The 19,549-nt window shown below is 41.8% G+C and overlaps 1 protein-coding gene and 2 long non-coding RNA genes across 4 annotated transcripts in view; 2 read left to right on the forward strand and 1 right to left on the reverse strand.

Moving 5' to 3' along the window:
- The first annotated feature begins 1,085 nt into the window (after positions 1-1,085).
- Positions 1,086-11,233, forward strand: gal (galanin/GMAP prepropeptide). Of its 2 annotated transcripts, XM_032524390.1 has the most exons (7): positions 1,086-1,211; positions 1,475-1,555; positions 2,307-2,361; positions 6,036-6,107; positions 9,032-9,118; positions 10,105-10,176; positions 10,829-11,233. In XM_032524390.1, exons 2-7 carry the CDS (start codon positions 1,475-1,477, stop codon positions 10,888-10,890), a joined length of 429 nt encoding a protein of 142 aa, XP_032380281.1. In that variant the 5' UTR covers positions 1,086-1,211; the 3' UTR covers positions 10,891-11,233. The 2 variants fall into 2 exon arrangements, with proteins under 2 accessions (XP_032380281.1, XP_032380282.1); XM_032524391.1 differs by lacking the exon at positions 6,036-6,107.
- Positions 11,234-14,306: 3,073 nt separating this feature from the next.
- LOC116694610 (uncharacterized) overlaps positions 14,307-19,549 on the forward strand; it is a 30,672-nt gene continuing 25,429 nt past the window's right edge. The window contains exon 1 of the long non-coding RNA XR_004333220.1: positions 14,307-14,450. This is a non-coding gene — a long non-coding RNA (uncharacterized LOC116694610). The remainder of the gene's footprint in view (positions 14,451-19,549) is intronic.
- On the reverse strand, positions 14,604-16,106 carry LOC116694606 (uncharacterized). Its single transcript, XR_004333216.1, has 2 exons — positions 15,731-16,106; positions 14,604-15,516 (listed from the first exon to the last, which is right to left on the reverse strand). It is a non-coding gene; the product is annotated as an uncharacterized LOC116694606 (long non-coding RNA).

A 19,549-nucleotide genomic window follows, 5' to 3' on the forward strand; every position in this document is an offset into this window, starting at 1 on the left:
GGGCGGCTGTGGCTCAGTGGTAGAGCGGTTGCCTGCCAATCGGAAGGTTGGTGGTTCAATCCCTGCCCCTGCAGTCATTGTCAAAGTGTCCTTGGGCAAGACACTGAACCCCGAGTTGCCCCCGGTGCTGCGCATCGGAGTGTGAATGTGTGTGAATGTTTATCTGATGAGCAGGTGGCACCTTGTACGGCAGCCCCGGCCACAGTGTATGAATGTGTGTGAATGGTGAATGTTTCCTGTAGATGTAAAAGCGCTTTGAGCAGTTGTTAAGACTGGAAAAGCGCTATATAAATACAGCACATTTACATTTACATTTACATTTACCATTTGGGCCCTGTCCGTGGTGCTGAACCATTTGGGCCCTGTCTGAACCATTTGCGCCCTGTCTGAAACAGTTGGGTCCTGTCCGTGGTGCTGAATCATTGGAGTTCTGTCCATGGTGTTGAACTAATTGGGCTCTGTACGTGGTGCTGAACCATGGCCTCCCTCCATGGACCATCCCACTTATCATTACCCATGGCATACTGAACCTTTAACTGGGCTCATATGGACTCCTTTAAATCAACAACTTTGACACGTCCCTGGAGTGAGGCACTGGAGCTGGGGCAACAGGTGATTTACCAGTATTCTCCATCATTATTAATACTGGACTGCTGTTACAACGGTTCCTTTCCATAATTTGATAAAATGCTTAATAAAATCTGCACCAAAGATAATGATGATAGCATCACAAGAATTATTAAAGACATTTAAAACTTAAAGCACTAATAAAAAATCCCCATCCATAAAAACTCAATGCTAATCTTTGATGAAAGTGTGTTTTAATTGTGCACATGTAGAGTCTATGAAGGTGGAACATATCATCAGATTAGGACAGAAGAATATCTCATAGATGTTTATTTTTTTCATCCCTTTTTTAAATTCAATTAAATCCAATTCCATGTCTCCAAGGGCGACATAGAAAAATCTGATGATGGCATTATATGATATTATTGAGTTTCATTATGCGTTGTGTTCGTGACCTGTGTGCGCGGGAGTAAGGGTGGGGGTGTGTGTGTGGGGGGGGGGGGGGGGTTGTGACGCGTGTGTAGAGCGGCAGTGTCGGACTACAAGGACATAAAAGGTGGACGGAGTCCTGATTTCTTCTGAACCACAACAAGAAGCTTCCACGGCTGATTTGGAGTGCAACAGGCGGGAGAGTCTTTTCAAAGGTCAGTTACTGCTTCAGATTCCTCTTTTTACTCTCTGGGGAAGATAAGTTATTACTGTTCTATTTTTTTTTTCACTTTCTGGGGAAGATAAGTCATTACTGTCCTATTTTCCTCTTTTTGTTTCCTGGGGAAGGCTAGTTATTACTGTTCTATTTTCCATTTTTATTCCCTGGGGAAGATAAGTTATTACTGTGCTGAAACCTTTCCAAATACTCTCTCTCTCTCTCTCTCTCTCTCTCTCTCTCTCTCTCTCTCTCTCTCAGATGCAGAGGTGCTTTGGGATTGTTTGCGTGTCGCTCATCTTTTGCGCAGCTCTGTCTGAGACCGTCGGCTTGGTCATTGCGGTGAGATGTTCCCGTTTGACCTTCACACAGCCTGTGTGTGTGTGTGTGTGTGTGTGGTGTGTGTGGTGTGTGTGTGATGGAAAATGTAAAACAGACAAATATAGAAAAAACTCCCTTGGAGTAAAGTGAAATCAAATGATATATCAACAAATTGGGAGGTGTTTCATGAAGCAATGTATGAAAAGTGCTATATCCTGTAAATCAATGACTGATCGATTGATTGATTGGTTGATAACACAATAATGTAATGGGAGCACAGTTGTCAGCTCATCCAGAGGAAAACCCTGGCAGTGCTGGAGCTTTTATTCAGGGATTTATTTGGCTGAAACCGGCGTTCCCCCCCCCCCCCCCCCCCGATAAATTGCAGGGAGGTCATATCTTGTTTTTAATCTATTTAACATGACGCCAGAGCTTTCTGAGTATTTCTTTTATCTACTTTCACTGGTGCAAAGACATAGAAATAGACCATAAAAACAGCTTCAATTTGAATATCTTTGTCAGGGAGTGTAGTCAGTGTACTTTGTTATTAAATGTACACTAACTATGAACATATTTCATATTTTGAGAGCCCAAAGAGACACTTGAGGGAGGAAAGACATCAGAAACTCGGTTTAGAACTAGTCAGCATTGAACAGCAGTGTGATCTGAACATTGTGAGTGTGTGTTTGCGTGCGTGCATATGTGTGTGTGTGTGTTTGTGTGCGTGCATGTGTGTGTGCGTGTGTGTGTGTGTGTGTGTCTTTCTCTGCAGGCAAAGGACAAACGTGGCTGGACACTGAACAGTGCTGGCTACCTGTTAGGTCCCCGTAAGTACACACACACACACACACACACACACACCACACACACACACACACACACACACACACACACACACACACACACACACAAACAAACTGCAGTCCAAAAAACTTGTCCAAACACTCACTTCAACACATCTGGAAATGCAGTTTGGGATTACTCAGTTTGCAAACTAACAGCTCTCCAACAAATTATTAACCTAATGTTGATTAATGACTGTCACAGTATTAGAAATTATTTTCATGCAATGTATTCATGTCCTGTAAGATCAGGCTTTTCCTGACATCGTTTCAACAAATGTTTCGTTGAAAGTTTGACTCATAGCAGCACTCTCCACTGCATATTCTAATTAAAATAGAAAGAAACTGAAATACAATATTATGTCTTGGACTGTACCCGACATATCGATTAGTTCGACTTGTAGGAGTCTATGGGGGGCACTATAGAGAAACCCGTAGGGGGCGCTCTATGGAGAAACCTGTGTGGGGGGAGGGGGGGGGCACAATAGAAAAAACCTGTAGGGGGGCTATGTAGCAACCTGTAGGGGGGTTGTTCAGAGAAACCTGTAGGGGGCGGTCTACAGAGAAACATGTAGAAGGTGCTCTATAGAGAAACCTGTAGGGGGCGGTCTACAGTGAAACATGTAGAAGGTGCTCTATAGAGAAACCTGTAGGGAGGGGGGCTCTATTGAAATACCTGTAGGGGGCTCTTTAGGGAAACCTGTAGGGGGCGCTCTACAGAGAAACATTTAGGGGGAGCTCAATAGAGAAACCTGTAGGGGGCTATATGTAGAACTTTTAGGGAGGCTCTTTAGAGAACCTGTAGGGGGGTCTATGGAGAAACCTGCAGGGGGCTCTATAGAGAAACATGTAGGGGCTCTATGGAGAAACCTGTAGGGGGAACTCTTTAGAGAAACCTGAAGGGGGGGGGGGGGGCTCTGTAGAGAACCTGTGTGTGGGGGGGCTCTATGGAGAAACCTGTAGGGGGGAGGGTGCTCTGTAGAGAAACCTGTGGGGGGGGGGCTCTATAGAGAAACCTGTGGGGAGGGGCTCTGTAGAGAAACCTTTGGGGAGGGGCTCTATAGAGAAACCTGTGGGGAGGGGCTCTGTAGAGAAACCTGAGCAATGTTAAAGAAAAATATGAATGCCTTTGTACAACTGAGTTTCTCCACAAAGAATCACGTGTTTCCTAGAAATGAATCCTTTAGCATGAAAAAGCATAAAAAATTGACTAAATGGACAAAAGAAATCTTGGGATGAAATCACAAAAGCCTTTACCAAAAGAGTAATGCACACTTCTGTTAAAAACAGATAAATACAAAATAAAAATAAATGGGGACACATTGAGTAAAAGTGATGCATTGCCTTTAGCGGAGCTAGGATCAAAGTCTCAGCAGATTACACAGAACAGGAGCCGTGTGGAGCCGGCACATGTTTGGTTTTGACAAAGCAGGAAAAAGCTCAGGTGGAGTAAATAAAAGTAATCCCACTCTCTCAAGCATTAGTTGATAATTTCTGCTCACCTGGGGGCAGCAGACCAAGTTGAAATCCATTTACACATGACCATAAACTGACTGTTGCCCACAGCATTCACACATCCAGCAGACACATGTTAGCATCTAGCTAAGTTCAATGTTTACTGTCTCTGTTCTGTCCATCCAAAAACCAATGTCAAAATGTTTACAGATCAAAAAAATGAGATATTAATCAGTGCTCTGGAGTCCCCCCCCCCCCCCCCCACAATCTCTATGCTAAGCTAAGCTTTAGGTTGAATAAACAGATGTGAGGGATGTATCGATATTCTCATCTAACTCTCTGCAAGAAAAGGAATGTTTCATCAAAGTCGATGAGTGTAGCTTTAAAGGTTCAATACTCGACGTTCAGAAGATAAAGATAGCAGCAAGTATGTTTGTGCATGTGCGTGCCTCATGCGTTAGTATCACACGCCGAGGGCCAGTGGTGTAGTCCACGTGGTCCGCAGGTATACCCAATAGGACAGGTCAAAGATTTCCATGTACAAACTTATGAAAACGCAAAGATGACGTTACGTCACAAAACTTATGTAACAGTGCTCAGTTATGTGAGAGAACTTTCACCCCGTCTGTGTTGAGAGTTGCCTAGGAACAGTGACACCATTGCTTGGCGGTCATTCTCTGCGCATATCTGAAATTAATAAATGTGAATCACTGAAGTAGATAAAATGAAATGAATGCAAATGGAAAGTGTTTTGGTAAGCCTGGCCCTGAAGCTAAATGGCCGCTTCGCATGACACTAACGTTATCGTTACAGCCAGATAAGATGAGGTGGGGTTGTCGTTCTGAAACACGTCACTCTGGGACGGGCGAGTCTAATGCCGGGAGGGGAAGAATGACAGTATACTCACTACAAAACAACTAGACTACACCACTGCCAAGGGCTGTGACGAAGCGTAGCTTTTTGGTCTGTGAGAGCCATGTGGAAGCAATCCCGGCCCACTTCCAGACACTCATGGAGTTTTTCACTGCTGGTAACAGCTCGACTCAACTCGACTCGACTCGACTCGACTCGACTCGACTCGACTTGACTCACTGTGCGTCCGTTTTCCATTGCAGATTAGTACCGCCTCATGCGCGAGGCGAGCCGTGGCTGGTTGTCATAGCAGCAAACTGCCGTGACCTAACGCGACACACACAGAACATCGTGGGGTTTTTTGATTCGCTCGTTGCCGAAGCCAGAAGGCAAATTAATTTCTAATGAACCTGGAGGCAGCAAAATAAAAAAAAAGTCTGTCGCTAGCAATGACGACGCTGTCATTAGTGATGATTCTCTCCGACCAATCAGCAGTCTGCAGTGATTAGGGACGATTCCCTCCAACCAATCAGCAGTCTGCAGTGATTAGGGACGATTCCCTCCAACCAATCAGCAGTCTGCAGTGATTAGGGACGATTCCCTCCAACCAATCAGCAGTCTGCAGTGATTAGGGACGATTCCCTCCAACCAATCAGCAGTCTGCAGTGATTAGGGACGATTCCCACCAACCAATCAGCAGTCTGCAGTGATTAGGGACGATTCCCTCCAACCAATCAGCAGTCTGCAGTGATTAGGGACGATTCCCACCAACCAATCAGCAGTCTGCAGTGATTAGGGACGATTCCCTCCAACCAATCAGCAGTCTGCAGTGATTAGGGACGATTCCCTCCAACCAATCAGCAGTCTGTGGGTTTTCACGTCACCTTTTGGTATCGCCTCAGCTAGCTTTGAACCTTAACTGAGTTAGTACTACAAAAAGTACCTGATAGCAGGTACCAGGGACTTTTTTTCATAATTGAAAACCAAAAAAGGCGAGTAGAGTCAAGGTGAGTCGAGTAGTTACCACGCAGTGGTAAAACGCTTTACTTATATAACAAGTAAATTGTTATATAACAACCTTGCACACAACTAGACCATATAAACAATCTAATCTCTTTGAATGCCAGCTTGGTTTTTGAGCTCACCTGTACAATTTGTTACATGGCTCAGGCTCATCCTCTGTTTTCTCATCCTGTGTCAGCTGATTCAGTTTCATTTAAAGACAGCGTCCTGACCATGAAGACTGGGTATCCAGATGTGTGTGAGTGCATGCATGCATGTGTGTGTGTGTGTGTGTGTGTGGGTGTGTGAAGCCCAGGTAAAGGTTGCTCCTGCCTCATCCTGTGTTTCAGGTCGTATTGATCACCTAATTCAGATAAAGGATTCTCCCAGTGCCAGAGGCAGAGACGAGCTGGTCACTCAATGTAAGATAGAAACGTACGGCCGCTGCAGGGCCTTGGTGTCAGGCCACGAATTGCTCTGTTCAACGCATCCCGCCTCTTAGCTGCTTCTGTCACCCATCGGGCGAGGACGTGCGTCTTCCTGCTGCTGTCTGTGCTTACGCATCCAAATGTTGCTTTTGTTGATCTCTCTGTGATTGTCTGCTGGGTAAGGAAAGGTGTGGCGTAGTGAGAGTGCAGAGGTCAGTTGGAATACGATCAAACACTAGCTTAGGTGATTGTATAAATGTTAAGAATTGGATTTTTACATGGATGACGCTGCCAGTGAAAGTTACTCTGCAGCCATTTTGCTAAAGATTGTTAGGCTGATTTACCTGATTAGAAGAGCAAGATCAATTTCAACTTTGTGCGTCATGAGAAACACGTTCAGTCCAATGTCTGACAACGTTAAGGATCCCTACAGAGATGGACCTTTTTGTTAATATGAAACAGCTCTGCTATGTAGCCTCACATGTAAATGGGTGAAGTAAGAGTTTATTTCAACTTGACCAGAGTGGTGATTGTTGGAACAGTCTAAAGATGAGCCGGGATGGCTTTTTGTAGTTTTATTTAGTTTCTGTCCACTTTGAATGAAGTGTGTTTTACGATGATAAAAGCAGTGATTATTTACATGGAGTCTGGTTGGTTTGGTGATGGTGATTTTGGGGCTTTTTCATGTTAAACTAAAAGGATCTAACTCTTTAACTAAAAGGTTTGTCTCTGTAGGGATCCATCCCATAATGTTGTCACACACTTAGAATAATAATCTGAGTCTGTCTGCAACAACACAACTTTTAGGGGACGATAACAGATGCTGAACATCTGTCCTGTAGGGTTACATTGCACCTTGTTTCTTGTTTAATACTGGACCCTTTTCAGAGATTGCTGTTCCATCACACACAGAAATACCAACATGACCCTTTAATGATATAATGATAATGAAAACTAAGTTCTTCACAACTGCAAGGAAACAAACTTGAGAAGCATTTTCTTCACGGATGAGTTTATCGTTACTACGGGGGGGAATTCTTCAGAGAAGCGACTCCCATATTTACCTGTAGGGTAGCAAGACAAGGACACGTCTTCTCTCCCAGAAGCAGTGACCTCAAATCAATTTCACTTGCAGACTCACACAATGTTTCGACCTTGTGTCAAATACTAACTTTATGCCAGCATGGGAAGAACATGTGACAGCCACACTCATTGTCCACTAAGCTGGAGAAGAAATGCACGCACGCATAACGTCGTTACATAGCAGCCTAGTGACCCTGGCTCTGCTGTCATTTTGAGAGAAAAACTCTTTCGGTTGTGGCTTGCATTCCTGCTGTCGTTTGATATTATTATAATATTATTCTATAAAAGTTTTTCCCCTTGACCTTTACAGTAGTTTGCGAATTGACATTACCAAGGAGCATTTTTCCACATGGTCCCTTAGATGTTAGAACCAATTCATTAATTATAGTTGAAATTAGTGGAAGTATATGAGCTACATACTTGATAATAAAACACAACAGGATCCAACAAATTAAATGTAGAGAGCGGAAGGGCACATGGAGACAGGAGGAGCTGTTTATAGTTACACAAAAACATGAAAATGCATTAATTCCCCTCCTTGTGGGTCACTCCAGTGTCATGCATTTTAATTGGGCTTGTAGCTCAACACACACACACACACACACACACACACACAAACACACACACACACACACACACACATACACACACACATACACAGTGCAGGGCTAGCAGCTCAAGCACTACTTTAGCTAATGAGGAAGAAGTTAAGATGAGTCAAACACTGCCAGCCACTCAACGGGCCGTCACTTCAACCACTCATAATGGAAAACGGTGGAAGGAGTGTGTGAACTTAAAATGACACATGCTTGTAAAGACTGGTGAGTAATGCTGCAAAGTGAAAGATAAAGATGAGGTAGACTTAGTTTCTGTAGTTTGGTGGATGTAGATTTCTTTCATTAGTCATCAGCAAACAGACAAAAGATTCAAAGTTTGTCTTATTATTAAAGTCAAGGAGCTAAGCATCTGTTTCAAAAATCTAAAAAATAGTTCTCCCTGGCTTGTTTTGTACACAAATACAAAATACCTATAAGTATGAAGATATAACAGAATGGAATATGAATATGGACATATAATAATTAATAATTCTTTGACATTTTGACACATACTGTAACAGTGAAGCACAGACATTCATTTGCTTTATCAATTTTTAGCAATGTTTGGATTAGGAAATAGACACCAAATGATTTTTTTTTACTATGCAGAGGTTTGCAGTCGTCACGGCTAAGCAACTCGCTTTGCTTGTGCATTATTTTACTTTATTTGAGATTCATCATTACTGTTCGAATGCATTTCATTGTCTGTTCCATCCCATTTTAGATGTGATTTTTTATTTCCTTTGTTGGTCAAATCTGTGTTTCTGCAATTCCGTGAGCCAAGCCCTGCAGCTGGTCCGTAACAGTTTGAAAATGAACCAAACAATTCCAAGCCAAACATCATGCTGAAATAACCAAGTGTAGATCTTCTTATGAGCATTAGGTAGGGGGGTGCCATGTGTGCACTGTGTACGTATGTGTGTGTAATGTATGAGGCTACTGAAACAGTGCCATATTTAGGACATGTGTGTGTTCTCTGTTGTTGTTATCTTAATGTAGCACACCACAATTCAAGCTTGGAGATTCGTTTGTCAAGAGATGTTAACAGTGCAAGCAAATATTAAAGAAGCATATTCACAGCTGAAATATGGGAAATGTAATATGAAAATACCTAGCTGTAATGCTTTAGTCAAGTGGAACTGCAGTTTGACTGTTGGTCATGTGGAGTGAGTGGAGCTTAGGGCTGCAGCAGTGTCCCGTTTGCTGTCTGTGTGATTGTGATTACTCCTCACTGTCCAGATGGAATAGATGGACACAGGACACTCGGAGAAAAGCCGGGTCTGGCTGGCAAGAGGGGCATGGACCAGGAGGAGGACTTCAGAACGGGTCTGTCTGTCTGTCTGTCTATCTGTCTGTGTGTGTGTGTGTGTGTTTTTCTCTGTCTATCTGTCACACACAGAAACAGGATGATCTACTGTTAACAGAGAACCTCTGTGATCTGCATCTCCTTCAGCTAAGTTCCCACTACAAGACTTTCAAAGTCTCCAGTTCGCTGTTCTGTTCACATGACATAACTTACTGTCTCGACACAACTTGAATTGAATTGGCAAAAAGATTGCCAACATATCGCAGTGATGGGCTCAGGCATGCTTCAAACTCATTATGCCGGAGAGAAATTGCAGCAGGATGGAGCGGGAGACAGCAGCTCCAACATTTTAGAAATCTGCTTTGCGCGCCATCCAAAATCCTCCCACTCCCCTCACATGCTCTGAAGTGCAAGTGTTGAAAATGCAACTTATAGACTGACGTACAGGCGACCGCTCCCCCATGTTTCCCCTCAGCCCAGGTCTTTATCTATCATTGGCTGCAGATCTCAGACAGAGTCCCCGACAGCTGCAGTTATTTAGCCTGTTAGATATCTGGAATGTGTCTGTGAGGCACCAGCGTGCCTCTTGTCTCTTGTCTGGGAACATGCCTTTAGTGACAACCTGTAAAGCCAGATCCACATCCGAAAGATTAAGGGTCTGGCAATGAGTAATGAAAATGGCCCAACTCGAGGAGCAGCACCAAGCATCTTTCTGCATGCAAGTGGTAAACACTAGGACCGATAACAACAACGCTTAGCTCTGCATTTCCAGGGTACTATGGTGACACCCTATAGCAACTTAGTTTGTTTGAGTTTTCTCTGTATTTCACACGTCAGTGATGTTAAAGACATGTTAAAAGGTGCTTTAAGATTCCTCATTGGAAGAAGATGTCTCGGTAGCTGGAGATTCCATTTCCACTTGTGTTGTTACTAGAGTTGCTCACACTGTATTGTCAACTTCAGACAACATGACCACTGGCTGCACTTTGTTGCTTTGCCTCCATAGGTGCCCTGAGAATAGGAGATGGAGATATCATCCACACTGTCATTGACTTCCTGTCGTATCTAAAGCTGAAAGGTATGCTGTTTTATATAACCTAAAGTAAGTCTGTTTAAGGCCTAAGAGTGCTGCGGACAGTATGCTGATGCTGACTACAAATGTGTATGCTGACTACAAATGTGTTCAATCAACTAACATACTGACAATTCTGCTGTAGTCTTGGAGAGTTTCAGTTCAGCAGCCTATCTTTATTTTCTTACAGGCTATTACTTTAGCTGTAGAAAGCCTCACATTAACATTAACGAACTAGGCGATGGAGGCAGCGGTAGAACAGCAACTCCCATGTTCTGCAAGGTAAAATGAGGGATGATGAGGAGAGAGCAGCGATAACAGGTTCAGTTCCCTGTCGTAAAGTTGTTTTAAACCAGCTCTGTGTCCTGGCAGTGTGTGCAGATGAACGGCTTCCCTCCGTTTCTCAGTTTCCTGGTTAAATGTTCTTTCCTCAAAAGCAGAGTGATACTTGATGTTCAGAGGAATTAGACATCATAGGTGTGGTACATGGTTACAAACCAATCAGACTGCTTGATTGGAGCTTCCTGTGTTATATATATTGTTATATTTGGTAGATATTGATGGGATGTATATGATAGCACTGAGGAGTTTGATTGGTTGAACTGTCAAACATGTACGCCTGTAGTAGTGTTCTCTCTGTGTCTGTGTGTGGTTACAGAGATGGGAGCCTTGGACAGCCTGCCTTCCTCTGTGACATCAGACGAACTGGCCAATCCCTGATGCGTCTGCCTCTCTGCAGTTCATCTCCATGTACACAAGTCTATGTTTCTGCTGTCCCAGCTACCACTGCCCTAAAAACCTCACCTCACTGTAGCTCCATACACACTGTGATGCTGGATCTGTCCCGGTTCCAGAGAGCAGACTAACTCTTGGAGATTGTCACCCATTACAAAAATCAAATCTTTCTGCTCTCCTGTGTAAATAAAATGTTATATCCCCTGAAGGTCAGTGAGTGTCTGCGGACTTTTGGTGGATCTAGGTAATCAGAAACCAACAATGTATTATCATCTTAATATACTGCAATTGATAAAGAAGATGGAGTAAAAATAAATAAATGGCACTGGACTCAATGAGCAACTTGAATTCGTTTCCTTTCATTAGTCACTAGTCACATTCACAACGTTTGTAACTTTTTAGCTGTAATTAAGTTTAAAAAGCACCAACAAAAACAGATCTTTTACAGATTATCTTTGCTTCTATGTTAATGCAAAACTGTCTTGGATATACCACATTTGTTTGAACACATGAGTACTTATGTTTTTATGTTAACTGTGTTTACTTTGTTTTGTCAATGTTTGATATAGTAATGTAAGAAAAGATATCTTTGCACAGGTCATTGAAATCAATTTTAAAAAGTAAAGGGCCAATAACAGATCCTTGTGGCACACCTTGAAAAAGCATGGACCTTTTTTGACATGTAACAGTTTGACATGTAACAGTTAATAACTACAAATTGTTCTCTGTCAAATATGACAAAACAGATGAGAACATTCTGAATTCCATTAAAGCTTGAATATAATTTTATAATCAGTCTTTTTGTGAGGTCTAAATTAAAAATGTGTTGTCCTCCAGAGCAGAAGATTACTCATTAAATGACGAGACAATGTTAAATAAACCAATTTTCTCAGAACCTTTAAAACAGATTAATATAGAGATTTGGTGGTAGCTAGTAGGCTTAAGGCTATGTGTTAAGTTGTTAATAAACCAGTTTGCACTGCTTTCATCATATGGAGCAGATTATTAATTACAATGCTACACCAATTGTTTAACCTGGCCACAGTATGATGTCTCCAAGATACTGTTGTCCTTATAACCTTTATGGTTATTATCTGTTAAGACTGGAGGGGACAATCAGCAGTCTTCAAACACTCTGCTCTCAAGTCATTTGGGACAGGTCATTACTGCAACAAGGTGATGCAGGAAATGATTGCACATCCATTGATGGACATCTCTTTTTTAACTAGCTAGGAGGAATCATTGACTGTAAGATAGATTTGTGTTTCAGCATAGCAGTGATTATATTCTTTTTTTCTTTTTTTTGTCTTTCTTTTTTTTTTTGAAAATGTAACCCAAGGGCAGCATGTAAACACAAAATCAAAAGTGGGCCGAGTACTGATCCCTGTGGAACACCGTATTTGACCTTGGAGCATGACCTCTGACCTAGTTTTCATTTAACAAGTTATTTTACTAGTATTACCAGAAGAAACATTTGTGGTAGTAGCACTATTAGAAGTGATAAAATAACACACTTTATCTGTATTACACATTTTAAAACACAGGTACCAAGTCTTTACATGGAGAAGGAGGAAAAAGGCCTTTAAAAAAGGTACCACCTGTTGCAGCCTGAGGTTCTGGTCCCACTTTGATAGGAACCAGTTCTGAGGAACAGAGTGAAGGGGATCTCAGGCTGCATTCTTCCTCAGAACAAAGCAACATGTCCCAAATGTTGTGTACCAATGATGCACCTATTTCATTAGATGGTTAATATCACCACCTAGTGGACACAACATCTGGTGTGTTATTTCTCTGACACTGGCTGGGTTTGTAACACTTGCGAGACTGGATTTGATTGGTCACATTGATGTTAATATATATGTACTCTGATGTTATTGTAGAAGTTATGTGGCTGTGAAAGCGTTGTCAGGCTCAGATGGCACCAGACACCAGTGTGACAAGGCAGAAATGAGCAGCTTCTTCTTTCCCCGTGTTTCCACAACACATGCCGGTGGAAAGTGAGTTCAGCAGGTGAGAATCCAACCAGAGGAATCTGTAAATGTTTGATTATCAGTATCCCTTTGATCGCATTTTGCTGTATCACAGTTTGACTGGACAGTAGGAAGGTTTGTTTGTGCTGATTGGTTGAATCAAAATATATACTTTTATTCTGAATACGCAACAGTTTTTTAAATTCTTTCTTTTATTTATACTGTATATAACAAAAAAAAAGGAAAAGGCATCTTAAGCGCGGCAAGCAGAATAAAGTTGAACTCAGAAAGATGTCTGAGATCATCACAATCCAACAGGAATAAGCTGGAGACAAAACTCCTTCTAAACTTGGAGGAGAAGTTGCAGATGCTGATCAACCTGGGGTGTAGTTTGTTAAAATCTGATAAAATGGGGTGAAGCCACAGGACTTAACTGAAATGCTGCATCAACTGTACTGATGAAACAGGTGTGTGCTTAATTTCACCACTTTTTCTATAGAGTATTTTACCATCTGAATGGGTTTTGCTCAGCGTTGTGAAGCTAGGAACCCGCTCACCACTGCTTGAGTCTTTGGTGATTGGGCTGCTTCCTTGGGCTGCGGCTGTTGCTCAGGTGGTAGAACAGCACCATATAATTAGAAGGTTGCTGGTTCGAACAGCCCTGCAGCCCCATGCTGAGGTGTCCTTGGGTGCCCGAATTTCTCCGATGCTCCGCCATCGGTGTGTGAATGTTTATGTGTGTCTCTGACCTACTGCAAATACCTACATTACAGCTATAAAACTATATAATCATGTGTAGTTAGCAGGAACAACAGTTTGTGAAATGGTCACATAACATTTAATCTATTGATTTGTGTACACAAACACGTGTTTCTCATTTGTTTTCGTGGCGGCCAGCACGTAATGAGAAGCCTCTATACAGAGGTTGGAGGAAAAGAAGAACGGGGAAAGGAAATGTCACATGTGGTACACAACCTGCTGTCCCGCTGTCTCTGGGGGACGCGGGACAAAAACGGAACGGTTGTGTTTAGGAAAAACATGAAGAAATGAAATGCCACACGCGGTTCACGGCATATCTGTCATGCTGAAATTTGTGAAATTCATCCATCTATCTTCAGCCACTTATCCTGTATCTCTCCACCTAGTCCTATTACCACTCATATTTACACAGTACTGTACCAAGCTTTCTTTTGTGATTAACAATTTTAATTAATTTTTAACAAAACACAAAACATACAATGTGTAACATGAACATGCCCCCCCCCCCCCACCTCTTTGTTACCACCCACCCAGGCAAACCTCAAGAAAAAAAACAGCAATATTCATTACCCTACAACAAACTAATAACAGAATAGTATATTCTATATAGTATATTGGAAGCCAGGTACTTTCCCCATTTTCTGGTATAGACATCCACCCTGGATCACATCTGTTCAAACCCCCCCACCCTTGTCATGTCACAAGCCCACTCTTGAATTAACAGCCCCCGTTCTTTCCTCCACATCCCTCCTTTTAAACCGTACCTTGAGATGTGTTAAAGAGGCTGCCTTCACAACATAATGACAAAGAAAACAGGTCATAGATAAACCAATGAGACGGGACTACCCCCCCTGTGATGCGGCCAGACGCACACCCCCCCCCCCCCCCCCCCCCCACCCATAAACATTTATACATTCATTCAGCGAGCAATGACTCAAAGCATGAACTACATATGTAGTTTTTTCTTCTTTCTTTTCAGCCAAAGCAGTGAACTGGTTGGACATTAGTTTCTAGATGTTAACAGGTCACTTTACTGCAGAGCAAATCACCAGGCTCCAGATTATCACCCACTGAGCTGGCAAATCCTAAAAGGCTGTTTTTACTTGGAAATGATGTGTCTACATGAGCACATTCAGGTTGCTTTTGTGAAAATGTAAATCTGTAGACAGCAAAAAATAAACAGCAATTTATTTCTTATGTTTTCTGGTGGGTTTGGATGCAGAGTTATGGACGGACTTTTCTTTCACAGATCCAGTACACTGAGTTGGAACATCTTTCATCATTCCAGCTGTTTTCTGAATAATATTGATATATTAGCCCACAGTTCTTCCTTTTCCCACGGTTAGGCTCCCCGAAGCCCACAAGCTGAAAAAAAGCGATTTGATTATCATTAAATAAAAAGAATTTGATAAAAAAAAAAAAAAGAACAGACACTGCAAAATAATGGAGTTACACATTTATATTTGCTGTTTAACATTGTAATGTTCTCAGCACCAACAATGGTTTCTTTGTAGTAAACACAGGAAGTGCTGTGCTGTTAGCAGGAGACGTCACAGGGACCAAACTGACAGAAATAGAGGAAGGGTTAGAGAGGAAGAAATGACGAGGTAAGGTTTATTTGAGAAGATTTAGCCTGATCCATCCTCAACTGTCCTCAGATTAGTCCTCACACGGCGTCTCTCCTCCTCCAGGGCCTGGATCCTGTTGGTGAGCGCAATGATTCTGTTTTCCAGCACGATTTTGTCTCCCATCAAAGCGTTGAATCGTTCTTGTAATCTGTTGCAATGACGTGGCAGCACTCCTTCACAATCCTTTTGCACATTCTTCACCTGGTCTTGACGAGGCAAATGAGTTGTGTTGCAGTCCGAGTGGGTAGAGTCTACTGATAGGATATAGATAAATTAAAAAATAACAACATTTAAAATAAATTTAATACCTATTTTTTTTCAGTTTTAGTTTGATAGCAAAACAGTTGCGTTAAGATTTTGACAGCAACATGTGATCACTGAGCGTTTGAACTTGAGCAATTTGGTGATGCTGTTGATGCATCTGTCTTATCTCATTATAACTTCACAACACAAAGAAACCATACTCACATGTCAGGCGTAGAGAAGCGTTGAGAATGGCTTGTATGACGCACAGCAGCCCAAAGCTGAGGAGAACCACCTGGCAGAGTCTTCTCTCTGCAAAACCAACACACACTCACCAACTAATATGTAGAACCACTCTGGCTGCCATGTGCTGATGGCATATTAAAATAATGATGAAGTAATTCAACTTTCAGTAATATTATCAAGTAAATTAACCAAACTTCATTAGCATGCTAATGGTTAGCTGAACGGAGAGTTCCATATAATTACAACTTGGGTCTTTTTCTTCAAGCTTTGGCTGTTTCAGTTAATCCCAAATGAAATGTTGACATCACTACAATGACGTCCAATAGGGAAGGAAACATGATTACTGTTATGTAAAAATTCAGGGACATCACATGACTTTAATAGTAGAACTGCAATGGCGAATCTAAGTTGCCAACAATTTTAATAATCACAGACTATTTTGCAAATCGACTAACCAGTCATTTTTGTTTTATAAAAAATAGTAAAACTTCTGATTCCAGCTTTGTTAAATGTGAATATTTTCTAGTTTCTTCTCTCCTCTGAGACAGAGAACTGAATATCTTTGAGTTGTGGACAAAACCAGACATCAGGACTTTGGGAAACACTGATCCACATTTTAACCATTTCTGGACATTATAGAGACCAAACAAAGAATTGATGCATCGATGAAGTAATCAACAGATTAATCAACAATGAAAATAATTATAAGTTAGACCTAGACTTCACGTCCTGATCCTCGTGTGTGTTCATGTAAATGATGCCATGAAAACACTTTGGTTAAGACTCGGTAAAGGTCGTGGTTTGGATGAAATATTTAACAGTTAACACTTTTTCAGTAACAGGACAGGATTGCTGGGCCGTGCCACTAGAGCAGCTTAAATCACTTGATAGAGTACAATAAGTACAACTGTGTTGTTTAAAGTAGGTTACACAGGAACCCCCAACTGATAAAGGTTTGATGTGCATCCCCACTGCCTTTCTTCTTTCGTCTTGGTGGCTCATTAACATAATCAGATACCTCCATTTGCTGCATCCTCTGCGTCTGCTTGGTATTTGGTGAGAAGTCAGGTTCAGTGTGGTCTGAGCAGTGAACTGTTTTCCTCTTTTGGTCCCTGTCTTCATCGAAACCCCTTACTTCACAGTTCACAGATTATGTAAGACGTCAGATAGAGGAAGAAACTAGTTGACTCACACTTATATCTGTTTCACGGAAACAATATGCTCTAAATCAAAACATTACTTCATCTCCATTTAACCTTTGTACATGCCATATTATTCTACTTTCTGCACCTTTGGGAAAAGTGTAAAGGTATGGTAATGAGCACAATCTTCTTTATTAGTGTTTGTACTGTGTCCTGTGTCCTGTACAGTCAGTGATACATTGGGATGCAACTATCACAAAAAAGCTCTGCATTTTTCTGGAAGGACTGGTTAACCTGTTGTTGTATACTGTCTACTGTGTGTTCCTGTACAGAGCGACTCTATTTCAGGATTGATAGATAGACACAAGTTTGTAGTGTTGGCTGTGTGATGTCATCGTGCTTTCAAATGCAGTAATTTCATTCTGGTTTCACTTCCTTCCACATTGTGTAAGCCTCACGCATGCCTCTGTATATTAGTTTTGAAAACTTTTCTTCCTATTTCTGCTTGTCTTAGTTATGAATAATAACCCTGGCAGGAGACAGATAAGGGAAGACAAAGCAGTAGTTCAAAAGACCAGATGAAAACAGTTATGGCAACACTTTCACAACTGATAACCATCATTTAAAATAACCATTTAAAAGACATTGACAAAGACACCTGTGCTTTTCACCAGAAACCCGGTCCCAGTTTTGACAGGAGTCTCTAAGATCTCTTAGAGAAGACATTCTCCGTCTCAAAATCCACACTTATTGTTGTGATTGTGTATCTAAATCCCCCTCAAAGCCATGTGTGCTGGGATCACATATTGACTTATTTCATGTTTTATCAGTAATTTAAATTTGTACCTTTTGTCTTTAGTTTCTGTTGTATATTCAGTGTATAATGGCATGTAATCTGTATATTGGTGATCGAATATAAATCTCTATTTAAGTACGTTGTCATTAGTTCTAAAGGTATTAAAGAGTAATGCAGTAAGGGTTGTAGTATGACCTATAGTTGTGTGATATATAAAGAATTTATATTGTTGCACAATCCGTCATGCCTGAGATTGATTTGATTAGAATCCCATGTAAGGTGTTACAGAATATCATTCTGATGTTTTAGATTTCAGTAACACTACATTTTTCAGGTCCCACAGATTCCTGCAGTGGCAGAAATTGACATTTGATGATAACTCAAGTACTGTAAAGTAGTTTTGAGGTGCTTGTACTTCACATGAGTAGTTCCATGTTATGCTACTGTGACGGCAGAGGTAGTCTCACATTGCCATCTCCATCTCCACAGCGCTGCGGGGGAAGGTCTTGGCTAGTCCAGACCTACATTCTGGGATAGGAGATAATAACCTTCTGGGTTGTTTCATTTCTTTAAACCAATCACAGGCGTCTTGGGCGGTGCTAAACTCCGGATGCAGCGACGGTGGCTCTTCCAAATGGGAAGGAACCTGTTCTGGTGGAATATTTGCACCCCGTTAAAGAAAACGCCACATACGATCAGGTTCTCAGGTTCTTCCATAGCAATCCTGTCTAAATTAATGAAGACATCTGACACCACGACCTGAACATACCCACCAAGTCTTGTTAAAATCTGATAAAATGGGGTGAAACCACAGGACTTATTGAAGTGTTGCATCTATTGTACTGTTGAAACAGGTGTGTGCTAGATTTCACCACTTTTTCTATAGAGCATTTTACCATCTGAATGGGTTTTGCTCAGCGTTGTGAAGCTAGGAACCCGCTCACCACTGCTTGAGTCTTTTGTGATTGGGCTGTGTTGGGCCGTAATCCTGCCCTTCTAGATTCTTTCAGGAAGAAGGGTTTAAGTCCGTAGGTTGGATGAAAGAACGTTTATTACAATGGAATATTCCAGAGACAAGGTTAAAGAGAATTATGCATCCATAGCTCTCCCTAAGTTTGTCTGACTCTTTTCCCTTTCTGCATGATCTTATGTGCACAGGGGGGGTCAGTTGCTACCACGTGACATGTTTGTGCGCTGTGTTTTGTCTTCAGAAGGTTAGTGTCCAGCAGAGCTCGGCCTGCAAAATAGATAACAAGTCTCAGACTGCTACTGGAGAGGACCTTCACCCAAACACAGGACGTGTCCCCAACCACCCTTGGCCCTGCTTTTCAGAATTAAACTCACTCGGCAGAGCTATGGTTGGACACATTGTACCAAAACAACTTCTTAAAAGGTCACAGTAAACTTTATGAAATATCACACTGAAACCTAGCAGACTATGTGTAATGCTTTTGCTCTTTAGCTCAAACTATAATGAATTTAACACACATGATTAATATGATGCACTACGTGAATATAATGATGTTTATGAGCACACATTATATGAATATATTTTATTCCAACAGCTGCTTCCTTGGGCTGAGGCTGTTGCTCAGGTGTTAGAGCAGCACCCTGTGATTAGAAGGTTGCTGGTTCGAACGGACCTGCAGCCCCATGCTGAAGTGCCCTTGGGCCCCCGAATTTCTCCCATGCTCCGCCATCGGTGTGTGAATGTTTATGTGATAATCAGGCGGCAGCCTTGGCCACCTGTATATGAATGGTGCTTGTAATATGTTGAAGCGCTTTGAGTAGTTATTAAGACCATAAACTACAAAATCTACTAGAACTACAGTCTTCGGAGAAGCTGGTTTAGTGCTTTAT

The sequence above is a fragment of the Etheostoma spectabile genome, chromosome 8 (genome assembly GCF_008692095.1).
Source record: "Etheostoma spectabile isolate EspeVRDwgs_2016 chromosome 8, UIUC_Espe_1.0, whole genome shotgun sequence".
Taxonomy (NCBI): domain Eukaryota; kingdom Metazoa; phylum Chordata; class Actinopteri; order Perciformes; family Percidae; genus Etheostoma; species Etheostoma spectabile.

Coding starts and splice junctions, on each gene's coding strand:
- gal (XM_032524390.1), top strand. CDS start 1,475: ATGCAGAGGTGCTTTGGGATTGTTTGCGTGTCGCTCATCTTTTGCGCA. Junction 1,556..2,306: donor CCGTCGGCTTGGTCATTGCG/GTGAGATGTTCC, acceptor CTTTCTCTGCAG/GCAAAGGACAAACGTGGCTG. Junction 10,177..10,828: donor GTCGTATCTAAAGCTGAAAG/GTATGCTGTTTT, acceptor GTGTGGTTACAG/AGATGGGAGCCTTGGACAGC.